The 21,906-nt window shown below is 46.8% G+C and overlaps 1 protein-coding gene across 1 annotated transcript in view; it reads right to left on the bottom strand.

Moving 5' to 3' along the window:
• LOC122546986 (cyclin-dependent kinase 17-like) overlaps positions 1 to 21,906 on the bottom strand; it is a 571,330-nt gene that overhangs the window by 402,607 nt on the left and 146,817 nt on the right. The window contains exon 3 of the mRNA XM_087994552.1: positions 3,059 to 3,192. Coding sequence (XP_087850678.1) covers positions 3,059 to 3,192 — 134 coding nt within the window. The remainder of the gene's footprint in view (positions 1 to 3,058; positions 3,193 to 21,906) is intronic.

The raw sequence follows: 21,906 nt of genomic DNA, 5'->3' as shown, positions 1-21,906 counted from the left end.
TAGGGCTGTTTCCTTGACTGGTATCCCACACTTAGCAATCCCAGACTTCCGAAAAGTGTTCCTCAGATGGGGAGGGGGAGGAGAGATTTGGAGCAGCAAGGCAATGGCTCCAATGCGCCCATGGTGCCAGGGAGCCTCGGAGACAGGAAGTGACATCTTGGGCTGTAACCCCCACTGCGCACTGTCACTCTGCCTTATCCTGCAAATTCCCGGAGCACCTTCACCTTTCTCATTCCCAGGCACAGCCTATCGAACGTATGTTGTGCGTTTCAACCTGGAACCAAGAAACTGAGGGAGGAAATAAGACCCAACAATACCAACATTTAACAAAATAAACTTTAACGGCAAAACACTTCTTAATACGCCATGTTCACATTACAGAAGAGGAAGTGCTGCAAGTCTTAAAAGTAGAGAGATCTCCAAGACCTGAGGAAGTGTTTCCCAGGACGTCGTGGGAAGCCACGGAAGAAATTACGGGGCCCTGAGCTGAAATATTTGCATCATCGACAGCCACGACTGAGTTGCTGGAAGACTGGAGGTTGGCTAATATTGTGCCATTGTTTAAGAAAGGCGACTAGGAAAAGCCTGAGAACTCCAGACTGGTGAGCCTTACGTCTGTGGTGGGTAAATTGTAGGAGAGGATGCTGAAAGACTGGATTGACATGCATTTGGAAAAGCAAGGACAAATTAAGATTAGTCAGTACGGCTTTTGTGCATGGGAAATCATGTCTCACAAATTTGATTGCGTTTCATGTCGAGGTGACAGGAAACAGATGAAGGTAGAGTGGTAGACTTTGTCTACATGGATATTAACATGGGCTCTGTCAAGGTTTCGCCTGGTAGACTGATTAGTAATGGAAATGTGTTGCTGGAAAAACGCAGCAGGTCAGGCAGCATCTAGGGAACAGGAGAATCGACGTTTCGGGCATTAGCCCTTCTTCAGGGCATTCCTGAAGAAGGGCTAATGCCCGAAACGTCGATTCTCCTGTTCCCTAGATGCTGCCTGACCTGCTGCGCTTTTCCAGCAACACATTTCCATCTCTGATCTCCAGCATCTGCAGACCTCACTTTCTCCTCCAGACTGATTAGTAAGGTTAGATCACATGCGATTCAGGGACAGATAGCCAATTGGATACAAAATTGGCTTGGTCATAGGAGACAGAGGGTGGTGGTAAAGGGTTGTTGTTCAGGCCTGTGAGCAGTGGTACGCTGCAAGGATTGGTGCTGGGCCCACTGCTGTTTATCAGTTATATAAACAAGGAGGCATGGTTATTAAGTTTGCAGATGACACCAAAACGGGTGGGATAGCAGACAATGAAGAAGCTTATCTGAGAGTGCAATGGGATCTTAATCAATTGGACCAATGGGCTGAGGAATGGCAGTTTGAGGTTAATTCAGAAAAATAAAAGGTGTCGCAATTTGGTAAGACTCACACAGTTAATGGTAGGGCCCTGGATGGTAGGGTGTTATTGAACAGGGAGATCTAGGGGTGCGGGTACATCGTTCCTTGAAAGTGATAGGTATTCAGGGTAGATGTGCTTGCTTTCATCTGTCAGAGCATTGAGTACATGAGTTGGGCTGTCATGTTGTGGCTGTATAAGACACTGGTAAGGCCACATTTGGAGTAAAGCATTCAATGCTGGTCACTCTGCTATAGGAAGGATGTTATTAAACTAGAAAGAGTGAAAAAAAAGATTTGCAAGGATGTGACTGAGACCAGAGCGTTTGAGTTATAAGGAGAGGCTGGATAGATGGGACTTTTTCCCTGGAGTGTAGGAGGCTGAGGGGTAGCCTTATAGAGGTTGGTAAAATCAAGAGGGGCAGAGATAAGGTGAATAGACCAGGTCTTCTTCCAAAGGAGAGTTCAAAATTAGCGTGCATAGGTTTAAGGTGAGAGGGTAAATATTTAAAAGGGACCTGAGGGACAGCTTTTTCACACAGGGAGTGATGTGTATGGAACAAGCTATCAGAGGAAGTGGTAGATGTGGATACAATTACAACATTTAAAAGACATTCACTTTGACCAAATCACTTATATAACAATGGTGAGGAGACCACTACTTGCAAAGTTAATGGAAATTCCTTTAACGTCTCTGCTATCCCTCAATCTACACTTATGGCCATATTGTGTGTGAGGATGTGGGAGGCATAATGGATCAGTGGTTAGCGCTGCTGCTTCACAGCGCTAGGGACCCGGGTTCGATTCCCGCCTCAGGCGACTGACTGTGTGGAGTTTGCACGTTCTCCCCGTGTCTGCGTGGGTTTCCTCCGGGTGCTCCGGTTTCCTCTCACAGTCCAAAGATGTGCAGGGTCAGGTGAATTGGCCATGCTAAATTGCCCGTAGTGTTAGGTAAGGGGTAAATGTAGGGGTATGGGTGGGTTGCGCTTCGGCGGGGCGGTGTGGACTTGTTGGGCCGAAGGGCCTGTTTCCACACTGTAATCTAATCGTTGTAGCTTGAAAATTGCAGGTATGAGGAAAGGTTGGACAGGGTAGGGTTGTTTCTGCTCAGAACAAAGGTGACTGAGGGGTCACTTAACTGAGATGTACAAAATGAGGGGGTACTAGTAAAGAGGTCAGTTACTAAGATGGCAGCACACATTTGAGGTGATTTATGGGAAAAGGAGGAAATGTACTTCACCACCAGAGATAGAGGGTCTCTGGAATTCACCAACAAAAACAGGAATCGCTGGAGAAACTCAGCAGGTCTGGCAGCATCTGTGGCGAATGAAAGCAGAGTCAATGTTTTAGGTTCAGCAACCCTTCCTCAACGTTCTGAAGTCAATCACTGGACGACAGATGCTGCCAGACCTGCTGAGTTTCTCCAGCAATTCCTGTTTTTTTTGTTTCCGATTTCCAGTTGTTTTCTGGAAATCTCCACCCAATTGGTCGTTGAGATGGGCAATCTTGGAAAGCAATCTGGATCTATCCAATGAGGTACTGAAAGATGTGGACCAGGTTCCGGAGGGTTAGAATGGGCAGCTAGTCCATGCGGGCACGATAAGCTGAGCAATCTCTTCCTCTGCTGTAACCTTCCAGTGCTGGTGAAACAAGAGGTACCTCTATAGAAATGCGTTGGTGATGGCGAGCTCTCAATCGCACCCCGACGGGTGACTGGACCTCGTCTGAGGATGTGCCAGAGATCTGGTCGCTCTCACCGTCTGAACCCACCTTCACAGTCTCGTGCACGATACCTGCATTGGCGATCAAACCAGTTAAGTTACTCCAAGGTTACTCTGAGATCACTCAGACCATAGAACATAGAACACAGGACATAGAAAAATACAGCGCAGTACAGGTCCTTTGGCCCTCGATGTTGCGCCGATCCAAGCCCACCTAACCTACACTAGCCCACTATCCTCCATATGCCTATCCAATGCCCGTTTAAATGCCCATAAAGAGGGAGAGTCCACCACTGCTACTGGCAGGGCATTCCATGAACTCACGACTCGCTGAGTAAAGAATCTACCCCTAACATCTGTCCTATACCTACCCCCGCCTTAATTTAAAGCTATGCCCCCTCGTAATAGCTGACTCCATTCGTGGAAAAAGGTTCTCACTGTCGACCCTATCTAAACCCCTAATCATCTTGTACACCTCTATCAAGTCACCCCTAAACCTTCTTTTCTCCAATGAAAACAGCCCCAAGTGCCTCAGCCTTTCCTCATACGATCTTCCTACCATACCAGGCAACATCCTGGTAAACCTCCTCTGCACCCGTTCCAGTGCCTCCACATCCTTCCTATAGTATGGCGACCAAAACTGCACACAATACTCCAGATGCGGCCGCACCACAGTCTTATACAACTGCAACATGACCTCAGGGCTCCGGAACTCAATTCCTCTACCAATAAAAGCCAGTACGCCATATGCCTTCTTCACCGCACTATTTACCTGGGTGGCAACTTTCAGAGATCTGTGTACGTGGACACCAAGATCCCTCTGCTCATCCACACTACCAAGTATCCGACTATTAGCCCAGTACCCCGTCTTTTTGTTACTCTTACCAAAGTGAATCATCTCACACTTACCTACATTGAACTCCATTTGCCACCTTTCTGCCCAGCTCTGCAGCTTATCTATATCCCGCTGTAACCTGACACATCCTTCCTCACTGTCAACAACTCCACCGACTTTCGTATCATCCGCAAACTTGCTCACCCAAACCTTCTCGCCACTCCTCCAGGTCATTTATAAAAATGACAAACAGCAATGGTCCCAAAACAGATCCTTGCGGAACACCGCTAGTAACTGCACTCCAAGATGAACCTTTACCATCAACTACTACCCTCTGTCTTCTTCCAGCCAGCCAATTCCTAATCCAAACCTCCAACTCACCCTCAATGCCATACCTCCGTATTTTTTGCAGCAGCCTACCATGGGGAACCTTATCAAACGCCTTACTAAAATCCATATATACCACATCTACCGCTTTACCCTCGTCTACCACTGAACATAGGAGGCGAGACGTTATGTTGCCATTGTACAGGATTAAAGATCACACAACACCAGGTTATAGCCCAGCAGGTTTAATTAGAAGCACTAGCTTTCGGATCGCTGCTCCTTCGTCAGGTAGTTGTGGAGAATAAGATTGTAAGACACAGAATTTATAGCAAAAGTTTACAGTGTGATGTAACTGAAATTATATATCGAAAAAGACCTGGATTTTTTGTTAAGTCTCTCATCTGTTAGGGTGGCCATGGTGGTTTCAGTTCTTTCATGTGTAAACTGCAAAAGGTTTTTAAAAGTTACATTCTCAAGTGAACTCTAAGAATTGGTGTCATGTACACCCCAGTCCAACACCAGCACCTCCAAATCATTGTACAGGATGTTGGTGAGGCCAATTCTGGAGTACTGCGTACAATTCTGGTGATCCTGAAGGATATTATATAATTGGAGACGGTGCAGAAAAGAATTATCAGGATGTTACCGAGACCAGGGAATTTGAGTTATAAGGAGAGGCTGGGACTTTTTCACCTGGAACATCAGGCACAGAGACAAGGTGAATAGCCAACGAGTTTGGACGGGTTGGGCACAGGGTCTGTATCCATGCTGTAAGGCCATACGTAATCAATACAAGGGGAGCCACACACATACACGCATGCACGAGTCCAGACCGGGGGCATAGTTTCAGAATAAAAGGGCGTCGATTTAAGACTGAGACGAGAAAGAACTTCTTCTCTGAGGGTCGTGCGTCTTCGGAGCTCCTTGCCACAGAGAGCTGTGTGGGCAGAGTCTTTGTGTATATTTTGGCAGAGATAGATACGTTCTTGATCAGGGGAACAAGGGTTGTAGGGAAAGGACAGCAATGCGGGGGTGAGGAATGTCAAATCATACCGTTGAATGGTGTAGCGGGTTCGAGAGGAGCTGAATGGCCGACTCCTGTTCCTTTTTTCCTTGTGGCCTTCCAGTGCACCAAGACCCAATTGTGATTGGTGAATGGGATGTGACAGTTCATGTTGTGTGTGACAGAATCTCAAACTGACAGCGTACGATTGCAGAGCAGGTCTAGGCCCCATCCAGCCTGCTCCCATACTCACGGCTGATCAGAAACCATTTCTCCTGCCAGTGCTCCTCCCATAACCCCTCGACTCCCTCACCAATCGATAGTCTGCCTTACCCGGCGTCCATTGCTCTCGCAGGAAAATAATTCCAAATATTAGTGACTTTTGGAGGTAAGACTTGTGTCCTCCCCTCCAGCTTAAAACCCAGACCTCCTGTTTTCAAATTGCATCCCCGCCCCCCCACCCCATGCACACGCCCTGTCAATTCCTCGCAGGATCTTGCCTACCCCAATACGATCACTTCTCGTTCTTCTAAATTCCAAAGAGCACGGGTCTACACTTTCCACAAAATAACTCCCTTCACCGCTTGAAGCAGTTGAGCGAACCTGCTCTGATCTGCTACCAATGCAAGTATACCTCCCCTCAAGGAAAGAGGCCGCAAATGTTCTGTGTGCTTACTCAAAGCCCTCGTAAAACTGTAGCACGATCTTGCTACTTTTCGACTCCATCCTGCTAGCAACAAAGGTCAGTGTTGCATTTGCTTTCCTAATTACTTCCTGTCCCTGCATGTTAACTTCTTACGATCCATTTGCAAAATGACCCAGTTCTCTCTGCACCGCAGTATTCTGCAGTCTCTCTCCATTCAAATAAATATTCTGTTTTTCTATCCTAGAGGGGAAAAGTTCACATTTACCCACATTATACTCCCTCTCCCTTTTTATTAATCACTATCCCTTTGCACCCTCTCTGTATTTTCCCTAAAGCTTGCTTTCCTGCCTATCTTCAACTCATCAGCAAGTTGAGCTATGGTACAGTGGGTCACTCCATCCAGGTCATAGTTTTTTTTTCCCGGCACACAAAGAGGCCATTTGGCCCATTGTATCCCCACTGGTCATCATACATCCGTTTATTCTAATCCCATTCTCCAGGACTTGGCCCATAGCCTTGTATGCCTTGGCATCAGAACAGCACATCTAAATAACTCTTCAATGTTCATGAGGGTTTCTGCCTCTCCAAAGCTTTCAGGCAGTGAGTTCCAGGTACCCACCGCACTCTTGGTGAAGACATTTTTCCTCGGAACCTCTTGCCCCTTCCCTTAAATCTGTGTCCCCCCCTGGTTACTGGCCCCTCGAATAAGGGCAAATCTTTCTCCCATTCTATCCTATCCCTTAAAACTTTGCAGCCTTCAGTCTGGTCCTCCCTCAGCCCTCACGAAAAGAAAAGCCTCCCTTTATAACTGACTGCTCCATCCCAGGTCACATCCTGGTGAATCTCCTCTGTACCCCCTCCCGTACAATCGCATCCTCCCTACAGTGTGGTGACCACAGCTCCAGATGAGGGCTAACATTATATATTGCTGTCCGAGATGCAATTCCTGAAGCTCTACAGACTTACTATCAGTTTTTATTCTATTGTATTCCATGTTTATATATTATCTAATGTTCTGTTTGCTTATTCTTCCTTAATGCTGAGTCATCCTTTGCTAATTTCTACATTGTTCCCAATCTTTTGTGCTTCCTCTATCCTGCACAACACTTTCCGTCTTGCCTTTCGAGTCAGAATACCCTTTGTTTGTTACTTGACATTTTGGAAAAATAGGATGCAAGGAAAAAGAGATGGGTAGACTCTTACCAATTTTTCGAGATGCACCACAGAAAGTCTCCTGTCTGGATCACTGCAGTGTGTGCTCAGCGCAAAAAAACTACAGAGAGTTGTGAACACAGCCCAGTCCATCGCACAAACCAGCTTTCCTTGCGTTGACTCCATCTATACTTCCTGCTGCCTTGGGAAAGCTACCAACCTAATCTAATACCCCGCCCACCCTGTTCCATCAGGCAGAAGGCACACAAGTTTGAAAAGACGTACAAACAGATTCAAGGACAGCTTCTTCCCCACTGTTTTGAACCGACTTTTTGAATGTTGACCTCTCCGTGTGCACCTTCTCTGCAGCTGTCACACCTTCTCTGCAGCTGTATTCTGCACTCTGTTCTGCTACCCCCCAGTGCGTTTTGTAAGCTACGATCTGCTTGTCGAGCACAAAAAGCAAAACGTATCTCAGTATACGTGACAAAATAAATCAAATCAAAGGATGAGGTCGATACGAGTTGCGAGAAATGATCCTGGCCCAGAAGTGACAGTGTAGGATGATTTCAGAGGGGAATTGATTGCAAGAGTAAGGGACATTGTGCATCATTTGTAATGGCAATGGTGAGATCGCATCTTGAGTACTGTGTAAACCTCAACTCCATTTGACATTTCAAAACTAACTAGAAAGGTAAACAGTGAGGAGGACATCTCAGAGGCAGCAAGGAAAGGTAGACAGAAGATAAAGATAGGGTTAGGTGAATAGGCAAGAAGGTGTCAGATGTGTTATAACGTGGGCAAGTATGAGATTGTTCACTTGGGTTGTAAGAATAGAAAAAGAGAATTTTGAAAAGCTTGTAAAAGTTAATGTCCAGAGAGATTTGGTGTACGAAATCATGTCCAGTTGTCGGCGCCGTGTGATAGGAAAGACGTGAACGCATCGGAGAGAGCACAGAGGCGATTTATTGGAATGGTTCCAAGAATAGGAAACTTCAGTGATGAGGATGAAAGGGAAGAAGTTGGGACTGTTCTGCCTGAAGAGAAGAAGGCTGAGAAGAAATTTGATAGGTGTTCTCAAAATCATGAACTGGCTGGACAGAGTAAATAGGGGGAGGCTGTTCCTGCCTTTAAAAGGAAGAAGGACAAGAGGAAATGGATTCAATATGATGCATACCTGAAGCAATGAGGAGGTGAGAAACAACTGTTTCACCCAGCGAGTAGTTACACAGTCATCGAGATGTACAGCACGGAAACAGACCCTTCGGTCCAACCCGTCCATGTTGAGCAGATATCCCAACCCAATCTAATCCCACCTGCCAGCACCCGGCCCATATCCCTCCAAACCCTTCCTGTTCAAACACCCATCCAAATGCCTCTTAAATGTTGCAATTGTACCAGCCTCCACCACTTCCTCTGGCATCTCATTCCATACATTTCCCTCTGTGTGAAAAAGTCGCCCCTTAGGTCTCTTTTATATCTTTGCCCTCCTCACCCTAAACCTATGCCCTCATGTTCTGGACTCCCCCACCCCAGGGGAAAAGATTTTGTCTATTTACCCTATCCATGCCCCTCATAATTTTGTAAACCGCTATAAGGTCACCCCTCAGCCTCCGACGCTCCAGGGAAAACAGCCCCAGACTGTTCATCCTCTCCCTGTAGCTCAAATCCTCCAACCCGGGCAACATCCTTGTAAATCTTTTCTGAACTCTTTCAAGTTTCACAACATCTTTCCGATAGGAAGGAGACCAATTGCACGCAGTATTCCAACAGTGGCCTGACCAATGTCCTGTACAGCCGCAACTTGACCTCCCAACTCCTGTACTCAATACTCTGACCAATAAAGGAAAGCATACCAAACGCCTTCTTCACTATCCTATTATCTTTCTGCGACTCCACTTTCAAGAGGCTATGAACCTGCACTCCAAGGTCTCTTTGTTCAGCAACACTCCCTAGGACCTTACTATTAAGTGTATAAGTCCTGCTAAGATTTGCTTTCCCAAAATGCAGCACCTCCCATTTATCTGAATTATAATCTGTCTGCCACTCCTCAGCCCATTGGCCCATCTGGTGCAGATCCTGTTGTAATCTGAGGTAACCTTCTTCGCTGTCCACTGCACCTCCAAATCTGGTGTCATCTGCAAACTTACTAACTGTACCTCTTATGCTCGCATCCAAATCATAGTTAGGGTGTGGAAATGTAGGGGAGGTAGATTCAATTGAGGTATTCAAGACATTGGATAATTATTTAGATAGAAATCATATGGCAGATGTATGGGGGGAAAGGCAGGAGATTGGCACAAGGGCACAGAACCAGTGCAGGCAGGAAAAGTTGAATGGCCTACTCCTGGAACATAACAATTCTGTGATTCTGTGCCTCACTTAGACAAGGAACACACAATGTTATGGATGTAAGTTTGCTCACTGAGCTGGAAGGTTCGTTTTCAGATGTTCAGACCATACTAGGTAACATCATCAGTGAGCCTCTGGATGAAGCACTGGTGGTGTAGCCCACTTTCTATTTATATATTTGGGTTTCCTTGGGTTGGTGATGTCATCTCCTGTGGTGATGTCAGTTCTTATGGCGATGCCATTTCCTGTTCTTTTTCTCAGGAGGTGGTAAATGGGATCCAAGTCAATGTGTTTGTTGATAGTTGGAATGCCATGCTTTTAAATAGAAAGTGGGCTACATCCCCAGTGCTTCATCCTAAGGATGGAGATGAAACAAACCTTCCAACTCAGCCAGCAAACCTACATCCAGAACCTCAACCTGAGCTACAAATCTTCTCAAAACTCACTGACACAAAGTTAGCTCCATAAAACGTCTTTCACAAGGGGCATGGGTGTCATTTGTTCGGCCAGCATCTAATGCTCATCCCTAATTGCCCATATGGCAGCTGGGAGTCAACCACATTGCTGTGGACCAGGAGTCACATGTAGGCCAGACCAAGTAAGAATACAAGGTCTTTAGTTCAAAGTTTGTGAGATATCACAGAAGCGCTTCACAGGAGGCTCCCAAGCACTGAGGATGTCACCTAGACAGGGGACGAAAGGTCTGCAACACAAATTCCCAGCTCGGCGAACAGAACCACACAAGGTCTTTAGTGATATATATATATAGGCTTCAGTACTTTAATAATTGTTCATAGCTTGAAAGAATCAACAAAAGATAAACTTATACAGGGAAAAAAGCAGCAATAACTCTGTCTGGAATAAACTATTAGAGAACAGGCACAAATGTACACAGGAATTGGAAGCAATTAGCCATGACTGGTAAAAGGAGGCGTGGTGGCTACATGAACAAGGAGGAGTGGTGGCTACATGAACAAGGAGGAGTGGTGGCTTCATGAACAAGGAGGAGTGGTGGCTACATGAACAAGGAGGAGTGGTGGCTACATGAACAAGGAGGAGTGGTGGCTACATGAACAAAAGGAGGAGTGGTGGCTACATGAACAAAAGGAGGAGTGGTGGCTACATGAACAAAAGGAGGAGTGGTGGCTATATGAACAAGGAGGAGTGGTGGCTACATGAACAAGGAGGAGTGGTGGCTACATGAACAAAAGGAGGAGTGGTGGCTACATGAACAAGGAGGAGTGGTGGCTACATGAACAAAAGGAGGAGTGGTGGCTACATGAACAAAAGGAGGAGTGGTGGCTACATGAACAAAAGGAGGAGTGGTGGCTACATGAACAAAAGGAGGAGTGGTGGCTATATGAACAAGGAGGAGTGGTGGCTATATGAACAAAAGGAGGAGTGGTGGCTACATGAACAAAAGGAGGAGTGGTGGCTATATGAACAAGGAGGAGTGGTGGCTACATGAACAAGGAGGAGTGGTGGCTACATGAACAAAAGGAGGAGTGGTGGCTACATGAACAAAAGGAGGAGTGGTGGCTATATGAACAAGGAGGAGTGGTGGCTACATGAACAAGGAGGAGTGGTGGCTACATGAACAAAAGGAGGAGTGGTGGCTACATGAACAAAAGGAGGAGTGGTGGCTACATGAACAAAAGGAGGAGTGGTGGCTACATGAACAAAAGGAGGAGTGGTGGCTACATGAACAAAAGGAGGAGTGGTGGCTACATGAACAAAAGGAGGAGTGGTGGCTACATGAACAAGGAGGAGTGGTGGCTATATGAACAAGGAGGAGTGGTGGCTACATGAACAAGGAGGAGTGGTGGCTACATGAACAAAAGGAGGAGTGGTGGCTATATGAACAAAAGGAGGAGTGGTGGCTTCATGAACAAGGAGGAGTGGTGGCTACATGAACAAAAGGAGGAGAGGTGGCTACATGAACAAGGAGGAGTGGTGGCTACATGAACAAAAGGAGGAGTGGTGGCTATATGAACAAGGAGGAGTGGTGGCTACATGAACAAAAGGAGGAGTGGTGGCTATATGAACAAGGAGGAGTGGTGGCTACATGAACAAAAGGGGGAGTGGTGGCTACATGAACAAAAGGAGGAGTGGTGGCTACATGAACAAAAGGAGGAGTGGTGGCTACATGAACAAAAGGAGGAGTGGTGGCTACATGAACAAAAGGAGGAGTGGTGGCTACATGAACAAAAGGAGGAGTGGTGGCTACATGAACAAGGAGGAGTGGTGGCTACATGAACAAAAGGAGGAGTGGTGGCTACATGAACAAAAGGAGGAGTGGTGGCTACATGAACAAAAGGAGGAGTGGTGGCTACATGAACAAGGAGGAGTGGTGGCTACATGAACAAAAGGAGGAGTGGTGGCTATATGAACAAGGAGGAGTGGTGGCTACATGAACAAAAGGAGGAGTGGTGGCTATATGAACAAGGAGGAGTGGTGGCTACATGAACAAAAGGAGGAGTGGTGGCTACATGAACAAGGAGGAGTGGTGGCTACATGAACAAAAGGAGGAGTGGTGGCTACATGAACAAGGAGGAGTGGTGGCTACATGAACAAAAGGAGGAGTGGTGGCTACATGAACAAAAGGAGGAGTGGTGGCTACATGAACAAAAGGAGGAGTGGTGGCTATATGAACAAGGAGGAGTGGTGGCTACATGAACAAAAGGAGGAGTGGTGGCTACATGAACAAGGAGGAGTGGTGGCTACATGAACAAAAGGAGGAGTGGTGGCTACATGAACAAGGAGGAGTGGTGGCTACATGAACAAGGAGGAGTGGTGGCTACATGAACAAAAGGAGGAGTGGTGGCTATATGAACAAAAGGAGGAGTGGTGGCTACATGAACAAAAGGAGGAGTGGTGGCTACATGAACAAGGAGGAGTGGTGGCTACATGAACAAAAGGAGGAGTGGTGGCTACATGAACAAGGAGGAGTGGTGGCTACATGAACAAAAGGAGGAGTGGTGGCTACATGAACAAGGAGGAGTGGTGGCTACATGAACAAATGGAGGAGTGGTGGCTACATGAACAAGGAGGAGTGGTGGCTACATGAACAAAAGGAGGAGTGGTGGCTACATGAACAAAAGGAGGAGTGGTGGCTACATGAACAAAAGGAGGAGTGGTGGCTACATGAACAAGGAGGAGTGGTGGCTACATGAACAAAAGGAGGAGTGGTGGCTACATGAACAAAAGGAGGAGTGGTGGCTACATGAACAAGGAGGAGTGGTGGCTACATGAACAAAAGGAGGAGTGGTGGCTACATGAACAAAAGGAGGAGTGGTGGCTACATGAACAAGGAGGAGTGGTGGCTACATGAACAAGGAGGAGTGGTGGCTACATGAACAAAAGGAGGAGTGGTGGCTACATGAACAAAAGGAGGAGTGGTGGCTTCATGAACAAAAGGAGGAGTGGTGGCTACATGAACAAGGAGGAGTGGTGGCTACATGAACAAGGAGGAGTGGTGGCTACATGAACAAAAGGAGGAGTGGTGGCTACATGAACAAGGAGGAGTGGTGGCTACATGAACAAAAGGAGGAGTGGTGGCTACATGAACAAAAGGAGGAGTGGTGGCTACATGAACAAGGAGGAGTGGTGGCTACATGAACAAAAGGAGGAGTGGTGGCTACATGAACAAATGGAGGAGTGGTGGCTACATGAACAAGGAGGTGTGGTGGCTACATGTACAAAAGGAGGAGTGGTGGCTACATGAACAAGGAGGAGTGGTGGCTACATGGACAAGGAGGAGTGGTGGTTACATGAACAAGGAGGAGTGGTGGCTACATGAACAAAAGGAGGAGTGGTGGCTACATGAACAAGGAGGAGTGGTGGCTACATGAACAAAAGGAGGAGTGGTGGCTACATGAACAAGGAGGAGTGGTGGCTACATGAACAAGGAGGAGTGGTGGCTACATGAACAAAAGGAGGAGTGGTGGCTACATGAACAAACGGAGGAGTGGTGGCTACATGAACAAGGAGGAGTGGTGGCTACATGAACAAACGGAGGAGTGGTGGCTACATGAACAAGGAGGAGTGGTGGCTACATGAACAAATGGAGGAGTGGTGGCTACATGAACAAGGAGGAGTGGTGGCTACATGAACAAATGGAGGAGTGGTGGCTACATGAACAAGGAGGAGTGGTGGCTACATGAACAAAAGGAGGAGTGGTGGCTACATGAACAAACGGAGGAGTGGTGGCTACATGAACAAGGAGGAGTGGTGGCTACATGAACAAACGGAGGAGTGGTGGCTACATGAACAAGGAGGAGTGGTGGCTACATGAACAAGGAGGAGTGGTGGCTACATGAACAAGGAGGAGTGGTGGCTATATGAACAAAAGGAGGAGTGGTGGCTACATGAACAAGGAGGAGTGGTGGCTACATGAACAAGGAGGAGTGGTGGCTACATGAACAAAAGGAGGAGTGGTGGCTACATGAACAAGGAGGAGTGGTGGCTATATGAACAAAAGGAGGAGTGGTGGCTACATGAACAAAAGGAGGAGTGGTGGCTACATGAACAAGGAGGAGTGGTGGCTACATGAACAAGGAGGAGTGGTGGCTACATGAACAAGGAGGAGTGGTGGCTACATGAACAAAAGGAGGAGTGGTGGCTACATGAACAAGGAGGAGTGGTGGCTACATGAACAAGGAGGAGTGGTGGCTACATGAACAAGGAGGAGTGGTGGCTACATGAACAAAAGGAGGAATGGTGGCTACATGAACAAGGAGGAGTGGTGGCTACATGAACAAGGAGGAGTGGTGGTAATATGAACAAAAGGAGGAGTGGTGGCTACATGAACAAGGAGGAGTGGTGGCTACATGAACAAGGAGGAGTGGTGGCTACATGAACAAGGAGGAGTGGTGGCTATATGAACAAAAGGAGGAGTGGTGGCTACATGAACAAAAGGAGGAGTGGTGGCTATATGAACAAAAGGAGGAGTGGTGGCTATATGAACAAAAGGAGGAGTGGTGGCTACATGAACAAAAGGAGGAGTGGTGGCTACATGAACAAAAGGAGGAGTGGTGGCTACATGAACAAAAGGAGGAGTGGTGGCTACATGAACAAAAGGAGGAGTGGTGGCTTCATGAACAAAAGGAGGAGTGGTGGCTACATGAACAAGGAGGAGTGGTGGCTACATGAACAAATGGAGGAGTGGTGGCTACATGAACAAGGAGGAGTGGTGGCTACATGAACAAGGAGGAGTGGTGGCTACATGAACAAAAGGAGGAGTGGTGGCTTCATGAACAAAAGGAGGAGTGGTGGCTACATGAACAAAAGGAGGAGTGGTGGCTTCATGAACAAAAGGAGGAGTGGTGGCTACATGAACAAAAGGAGGTGTGGTGGCTACATGAACAAGGAGGAGTGGTGGCTACATGAACAAGGAGGAGTGGTGGCTACATGAACAAGGAGGAGTGGTGGCTATATGAACAAAAGGAGGAGTGGTGGCTACATGAACAAGGAGGAGTGGTGGCTACATGAACAAGGAGGAGTGGTGGCTATATGAACAAAAGGAGGAGTGGTGGCTACATGAACAAAAGGAGGAGTGGTGGCTATATGAACAAAAGGAGGAGTGGTGGCTACATGAACAAAAGGAGGAGTGGTGGCTACATGAACAAAAGGAGGAGTGGTGGCTACATGAACAAAAGGAGGAGTGGTGGCTACATGAACAAAAGGAGGAGTGGTGGCTACATGAACAAAAGGAGGAGTGGTGGCTTCATGAACAAAAGGAGGAGTGGTGGCTACATGAACAAGGAGGAGTGGTGGCTACATGAACAAATGGAGGAGTGGTGGCTACATGAACAAAAGGAGGAGTGGTGGCTTCATGAACAAAAGGAGGAGTGGTGGCTACATGAATAAGGAGGAGTGGTGGCTACATGAACAAAAGGAGGAGTGGTGGCTTCATGAACAAAAGGAGGAGTGGTGGCTACATGAACAAAAGGAGGAGTGGTGGCTTCATGAACAAAAGGAGGAGTGGTGGCTACATGAACAAGGAGGAGTGGTGGCTACATGAACAAATGGAGGAGTGGTGGCTACATGAACAAGGAGGAGTGGTGGCTACATGAACAAGGAGGAGTGGTGGCTACATGAACAAAAGGAGGAGTGGTGGCTTCATGAACAAAAGGAGGAGTGGTGGCTACATGAACAAAAGGAGGAGTGGTGGCTACATGAACAAAAGGAGGAGTGGTGGCTACATGAACAAGGAGGAGTGGTGGCTACGTGAACAAAAGGAGGAGTGGTGGCTACATGAACAAATGGAGGAGTGGTGGCTACATGAACAAATGGAGGAGTGGTGGCTACATGAACAAGGAGGAGTGGTGGCTACTTGAACAAAAGGAGGAGTGGTGGCTACATGAACAAAAGGAGGAGTGGTGGCTACATGAACAAAAGGAGGAGTGGTGGCTACATGAACAAAAGGAGGAGTGGTGGCTACATGAACAAAAGGAGGAGTGGTGGCTTCATGAACAAAAGGAGGAGTGGTGGCTACATGAACAAAAGGAGGAGTGGTGGCTACATGAACAAGGAGGAGTGGTGGCTACATGAACAAATGGAGGAGTGGTGGCTACATGAACAAAAGGAGGAGTGGTGGCTACATGAACAAAAGGAGGAGTGGTGGCTACATGAACAAGGAGGAGTGGTGGCTACGTGAACAAAAGGAGGAGTGGTGGCTACATGAACAAAAGGAGGAGTGGTGGCTTCATGAACAAAAGGAGGAGTGGTGGCTACATGAACAAAAGGAGGAGTGGTGGCTACATGAACAAGGAGGAGTGGTGGCTACATGAACAAATGGAGGAGTGGTGGCTACATGAACAAAAGGAGGAGTGGTGGCTACATGAACAAAAGGAGGAGTGGTGGCTACATGAACAAGGAGGAGTGGTGGCTACGTGAACAAAAGGAGGAGTGGTGGCTACATGAACAAAAGGAGGAGTGGTGGCCACATGAACAAAAGGAGGAGTGGTGGCCACATGAACAAGGAGGAGTGGTGGCTACATGAACAAAAGGAGGAGTGGTGGCTACATGAACAAAAGGAGGAGTGGTGGCTACATGAACAAGGAGGAGTGTTGGCTACATGAACAAATGGAGGTGTGGTGGCTACATGAACAAGGAGGAGTGGTGGCTACATGAACAAATGGAGGAGTGGTGGCTACATGAACAAATGGAGGAGTGGTGGCTACATGAACAAATGGAGGAGTGGTGGCTACATGAACAAGGAGGAGTGGTGGCTACATGAACAAAAGGAGGAGTGGTGGCTACATGAACAAGAGGAGGAGTGGTGGCTACATGAACAAAAGGAGGAGTGGTGGCTACATGAACAAGGAGGAGTGGTGGCTACATGAACAAAAGGAGGAGTGGTGGCTACATGAACAAGGAGGAGTGGTGGCTACATGAACAAATGGAGGAGTGGTGGCTACATGAACAAATGGAGGAGTGGTGGCTACATGAACAAATGGAGGAGTGGTGGCTACATGAACAAGGAGGAGTGGTGGCTACATGAACAAAAGGAGGAGTGGTGGCTACATGAACAAGGAGGAGTGGTGGCTACATGAACAAAAGGAGGAGTGGTGGCTACATGAACAAAAGGAGGAGTGGTGGCTACATGAACAAAAGGAGGAGTGGTGGCTACATGAACAAAAGGAGGAGTGGTGGCTACATGAACAAGGAGGAGTGGTGGCTGCATGAACAAGGAGGAGTGGTGGCTACATGAACAAAAGGAGGAGTGGTGGCTACATGAACAAAAGGACGAGTGGTGGCAACATGAACAAAAGGAGGAGTGGTGGCTACATGAACAAGGAGGAGTGGTGGCTACATGAACAAAAGGAGGAGTGGTGGCTACATGAACAAGGAGGAGTGGTGGCTACATGAACAAAACGAGGAGTGGTGGCTACATGAACAAGGAGGAGTGGTGGCTATATGAACAAAAGGAGGAGTGGTGGCTACATGAACAAAAGGAGGAGTGGTGGCTACATGAACAAAAGGAGGAGTGGTGGCGACATGAACAAAAGGACGAGTGGTGGCTATATGAACAAAAGGAGGAGTGGTGGCTACATGAACAAAAGGAGGAGTGGTGGCTACATGAACAAAAGGAGGAGTGGTGGCTACATGAACAAGGAGGAGTGGTGGCTACATGAACAAGGAGGAGTGGTGGCTACATGAACAAAAGGAGGAGTGGTGGCTACATGAACAAAAGGAGGAGTGGTGGCTACATGGACAAGGAGGAGTGGTGGCTACATGAACAAGGAGGAGTGGTGGCTACATGAACAAAAGGAGGAGTGGTGGCTACATGGACAAGGAGGAGTGGTGGCTACATGAACAAGGAGGAGTGGTGGCTACATGAACAAGGAGGAGTGGTGGCTACATGAACAAGGAGGAGTGGTGGCTACATGAACAAAAGGAGGAGTGGTGGCTACATGAACAAGGAGGAGTGGTGGCTACATGAACAAGGAGGAGTGGTGGCTACATGAACAAGGAGGAGTGGTGGCTACATGAACAAGGAGGAGTGGTGGCTACATGAACAAAAGGAGGAGTGGTGGCTACATGAACAAGGAGGAGTGGTGGCTACATGGACAAGGAGGAGTGGTGGCTACATGAACAAGGAGGAGTGGTGGCTACATGAACAAAAGAAGGAGTGGTGGCTACATGGACAAGGAGGAGTGGTGGCTACATGAACAAAAGGAGGAGTGGTGGCTACATGGACAAGGAGGAGTGGTGGCTACATGAACAAGGAGGAGTGGTGGCTACATGAACAAAAGGAGGAGTGGTGGCTACATGAACAAAAGGAGGAGTGGTGGCTACATGGACAAGGAGGAGTGGTGGCTACATGGACAAGGAGGAGTGGTGGCTACATGAACAAGGAGGAGTGGTGGCTACATGAACAAGGAGGAGTGGTGGCTACATGAACAAAAGGAGGAGTGGTGGCTACATGGACAAGGAGGAGTGGTGGCTACATGAACAAGGAGAAGTGGTGGCTACATGAACAAGGAGGAGTGGTGGCTACATGAACAAAAGGAGGAGTGGTGGCTACATGAACAAAAGGAGGAGTGGTGGCTACATGAACAAAAGGAGGAGTGGTGGCTACATGAACAAAAGGAGGTGTGGTGGCTACATGAACAAAAGGAGGAGTGGTGGCTACATGAACAAAAGGAGGAGTGGTGGCTACATGAACAAGGAGGAGTGGTGGCTACATGAACAAAAGGAGGAGTGGTGGCTACATGAACAAGGAGGAGTGGTGGCTACATGAACAAAAGGAGGAGTGGTGGCTACATGAACAAAAGGAGGAGTGGTGGCTACATGAACAAAAGGAGGAGTGGTGGCTACATGAACAAGGAGGAGTGGTGGCTACATGAACAAAAGGAGGAGTGGTGGCTACATGAACAAAAGGAGGAGTGGTGGCTACATGAACAAGGAGGAGTGGTGGCTACATGAACAAAAGGAGGAGTGGTGGCTACATGAACAAAAGGAGGAGTGGTGGCTACATGAACAAGGAGGAGTGGTGGCTACATGAACAAAAGGAGGAGTGGTGGCTACATGAACAAAAGGAGGAGTGGTGGCTACATGAACAAAAGGAGGAGTGGTGGCTACATGAACAAAAGGAGGTGTGGTGGCTACATGAACAAAAGGAGGAGTGGTGGCTACATGAACAAAAGGAGGAGTGGTGGCTACATGAACAAAAGGAGGAGTGGTGGCTACATGAACAAAAGGAGGTGTGGTGGCTACATGAACAAAAGGAGGAGTGGTGGCTACATGAACAAAAGGAGGAGTGGTGGCTACATGAACAAAAGGAGGAGTGGTGGCTACATGAACAAAAGGAGGAGTGGTGGCTACATGAACAAAACTGCTTTGACACCTGCTTAATAAAATGGATGCTTTATGGCCACAAAGGATAAGGATTGCCCTGCAGAAGAATTGAAGGAGTTAATGACAGGAAAGCTATCTTTTCAATCAGACAGTTAAGACCAAATGTAACAAGGAACAAAGAAGCTACTTCTGATAAGAAGGCAAGCTGCAGATTTGCAGTGAATTAGAGTCCTCAAACATTCCTCATATGTTAAGCCTTCCATTCCTTGGATCATTTTGTGAACCTCTACTGGACTCGCTCTAAGGCCAATACATCCTTCCTGAGGTATGATGCCCAAAATTGCTTGCAATACTCTACATGTGGTCTGACCAGAGCCTTATAAAGCCTCAGAAGTACATCCCTGCCTTTATATTCTAGTCCTCTCGAGATGAATAACATTAGTGTATTTACCTTCCGAACTACCGACTCAACCTGCAAGTTTACCTTCAGGGAAACATGGACGAGAATTCCCAAGTCCCTTTGAACTACAGATTTCTGAATTTTCTCCACATTGAGAAAATAGTCCCTGCCTCTATTCTTCCTACCAAAATACATGACCTCACATTTTCTCATGTTTAACTCCATCTGCCACTTCTTTGCCCACTCTCCTAACCTGTCTGAATCTTTTTGCAGCCTCCCCGCCACCTCAATACTACCTGCCCCACAACCTATTGTTGTATAATCTGCAAACTTAGCCAGAATGTCCCCAGTCCCTTCATTAATGTATAAAGTGAAAAGTTGTGGTCTCAGCACTGACCCTTGTGGAACACCACCAGCTTCCACCCTGTGAAGGACCCTTTTATCCCCACTCTCTGCTTCCTGCCAGGCAGCCAATCTTCTATCCATGCTAGTACCTTGCCTCTAACACCATGAGCTCTTATCTTACTCAGCAGCCTACTATGCAGCATCTTACCAAAGACCTTCTGGAAATCCAGGTAGACAACACGCATTGGCTCTCCTACTCATTACCTCCTCAAAGAATCCTAACAGATTTGTCAGGCATGACCTCCCCTTGATGAAAGCATGCTGACTTTGCTCTATTTTACCATACATTTCCAAGTATTCAGAAATCTCATCAGTGTCCAGTGTTTGATCCTTATACAGTGTTGTTCTTTGAAGTTCTGTATTGATTTGTTTTGGTGTTGGATTCTTATATAATTTTCTCCCATTCAAGTTAGTCGTGTGGCATTTTTATACAATTTTCTCTCTTTCAGGTTTATAGTGTGACATTATTGATGATTCAATAGATGAGGGGGGAATCTGACTGAAACTTACAGAATACCGCACAGCCTGGACAGAATGGACATTGGGAAGATGTTTCCATTGGCAGGAGAGATGAGGACGCGAAGGCACAACATTCGAGTAATGGAAAACCTTTTGGAACAGAGATAAGGAGAAACTTCTCCAGCCGTAGAGTGGTAAATCTATGGAATTTGTCGCCACAGGAAGCTGTGGAGGCCAGGTCATTGAGTATATTTAAGACAGAGATAGATAAGTTATTGATTGCCAAGGGGATCAAAGCGGGTGAAAGTGGGAGAATGGGGTTGAAAAACCTATCAGCCATGATTGAGTAGTGGAGCAGTTCGATGGACTGAATGGCCTAATTTCTGCTCCCGTAACTTATAGTCTTACCTCCAGACACAGACCACTGTTGGTGGAATTTCCTGGCCAGATTCTACCATTAATCGGGTAATAGGCAAATTGGGTTGTGAGGCTCAACTTGCTGGCTTGAGGGGGTCTTATTTGGTTGCTACATGTAATAAAGTTTAAATCATTGTCTCAGTATTTGATTGTGAGGTTTTTTATGTTATGAAGGTGGAAAGGGTACTGTACCTTTAAGAGAGTTAAAAGCTGGCAGAACTACCTGACACAGCGCCAAGTGTTCTAAACAAAAAATAATGTAACATTTGGTTGAATAGCTCAATTATCTGGTTACCTGGAGAGGACAAAACAAATTCGAATTAGGCCAATCAGTTTAACTTATACCCCGAAAAATAACAAACTCCAATCACGTTTGAATTTAGTATATTGACAATTTTAAAAGCCAATGACACAATCTGCTGCTGTGGGGATATAAGACCAGGAAAAATTGAACAATTGGGAGGAGAACTGCCAAGCTACCAGCATCTTTAGACTGCCTCGACAGTAGCTCTCTTAAAGGTACCTTTATTGATCAGTGACCTGTGAAGCAGAAATCCTTAAAAGGAAGAAAAGAAGACCGAGGAAGAGAAGATTCGACATCTGGCTGGTTTTGGAAAGTTGAACTTTGGTAGATCTTAATCAGGGGTTTTATTGGACTAGTATTATAGAAGGGAAAGTAAGAGATAGGTTAGAGGAAGGAGTTTTAAACAGTTGTTAGTTAATTACTCTCTGTTGTACTTTGAAAAATAAAGTTGTTAATTTTTACTTTAAATAGTTCTTGGCTTCTTGAATTTTCACAGATTACTGTACGGGATAAATCTTTTCTGTGTTGCTGGTTTAAATTAAGCAGGAGGGTTTACCAGTGACGTAACACGTAATAATTAGCCGAACTAAAGATAATAGACAATCGACAATAGGTGCAGGAGTTGGCCATTCTGCCCTTCGAGCCTGCACCACCATTCATTATGATCATGGCTGATCATCCT

This window comes from Chiloscyllium plagiosum, unplaced genomic scaffold (assembly GCF_037043375.1).
Source record: "Chiloscyllium plagiosum isolate Xiang-an unplaced genomic scaffold, Cpla_swu_hap1 HiC_scaffold_14, whole genome shotgun sequence".
NCBI lineage: Eukaryota > Metazoa > Chordata > Chondrichthyes > Orectolobiformes > Hemiscylliidae > Chiloscyllium > Chiloscyllium plagiosum.
The sequence above is the reverse complement of the archived record's forward strand: the minus strand, read 5'-3'. Positions and strand labels throughout refer to the sequence as shown.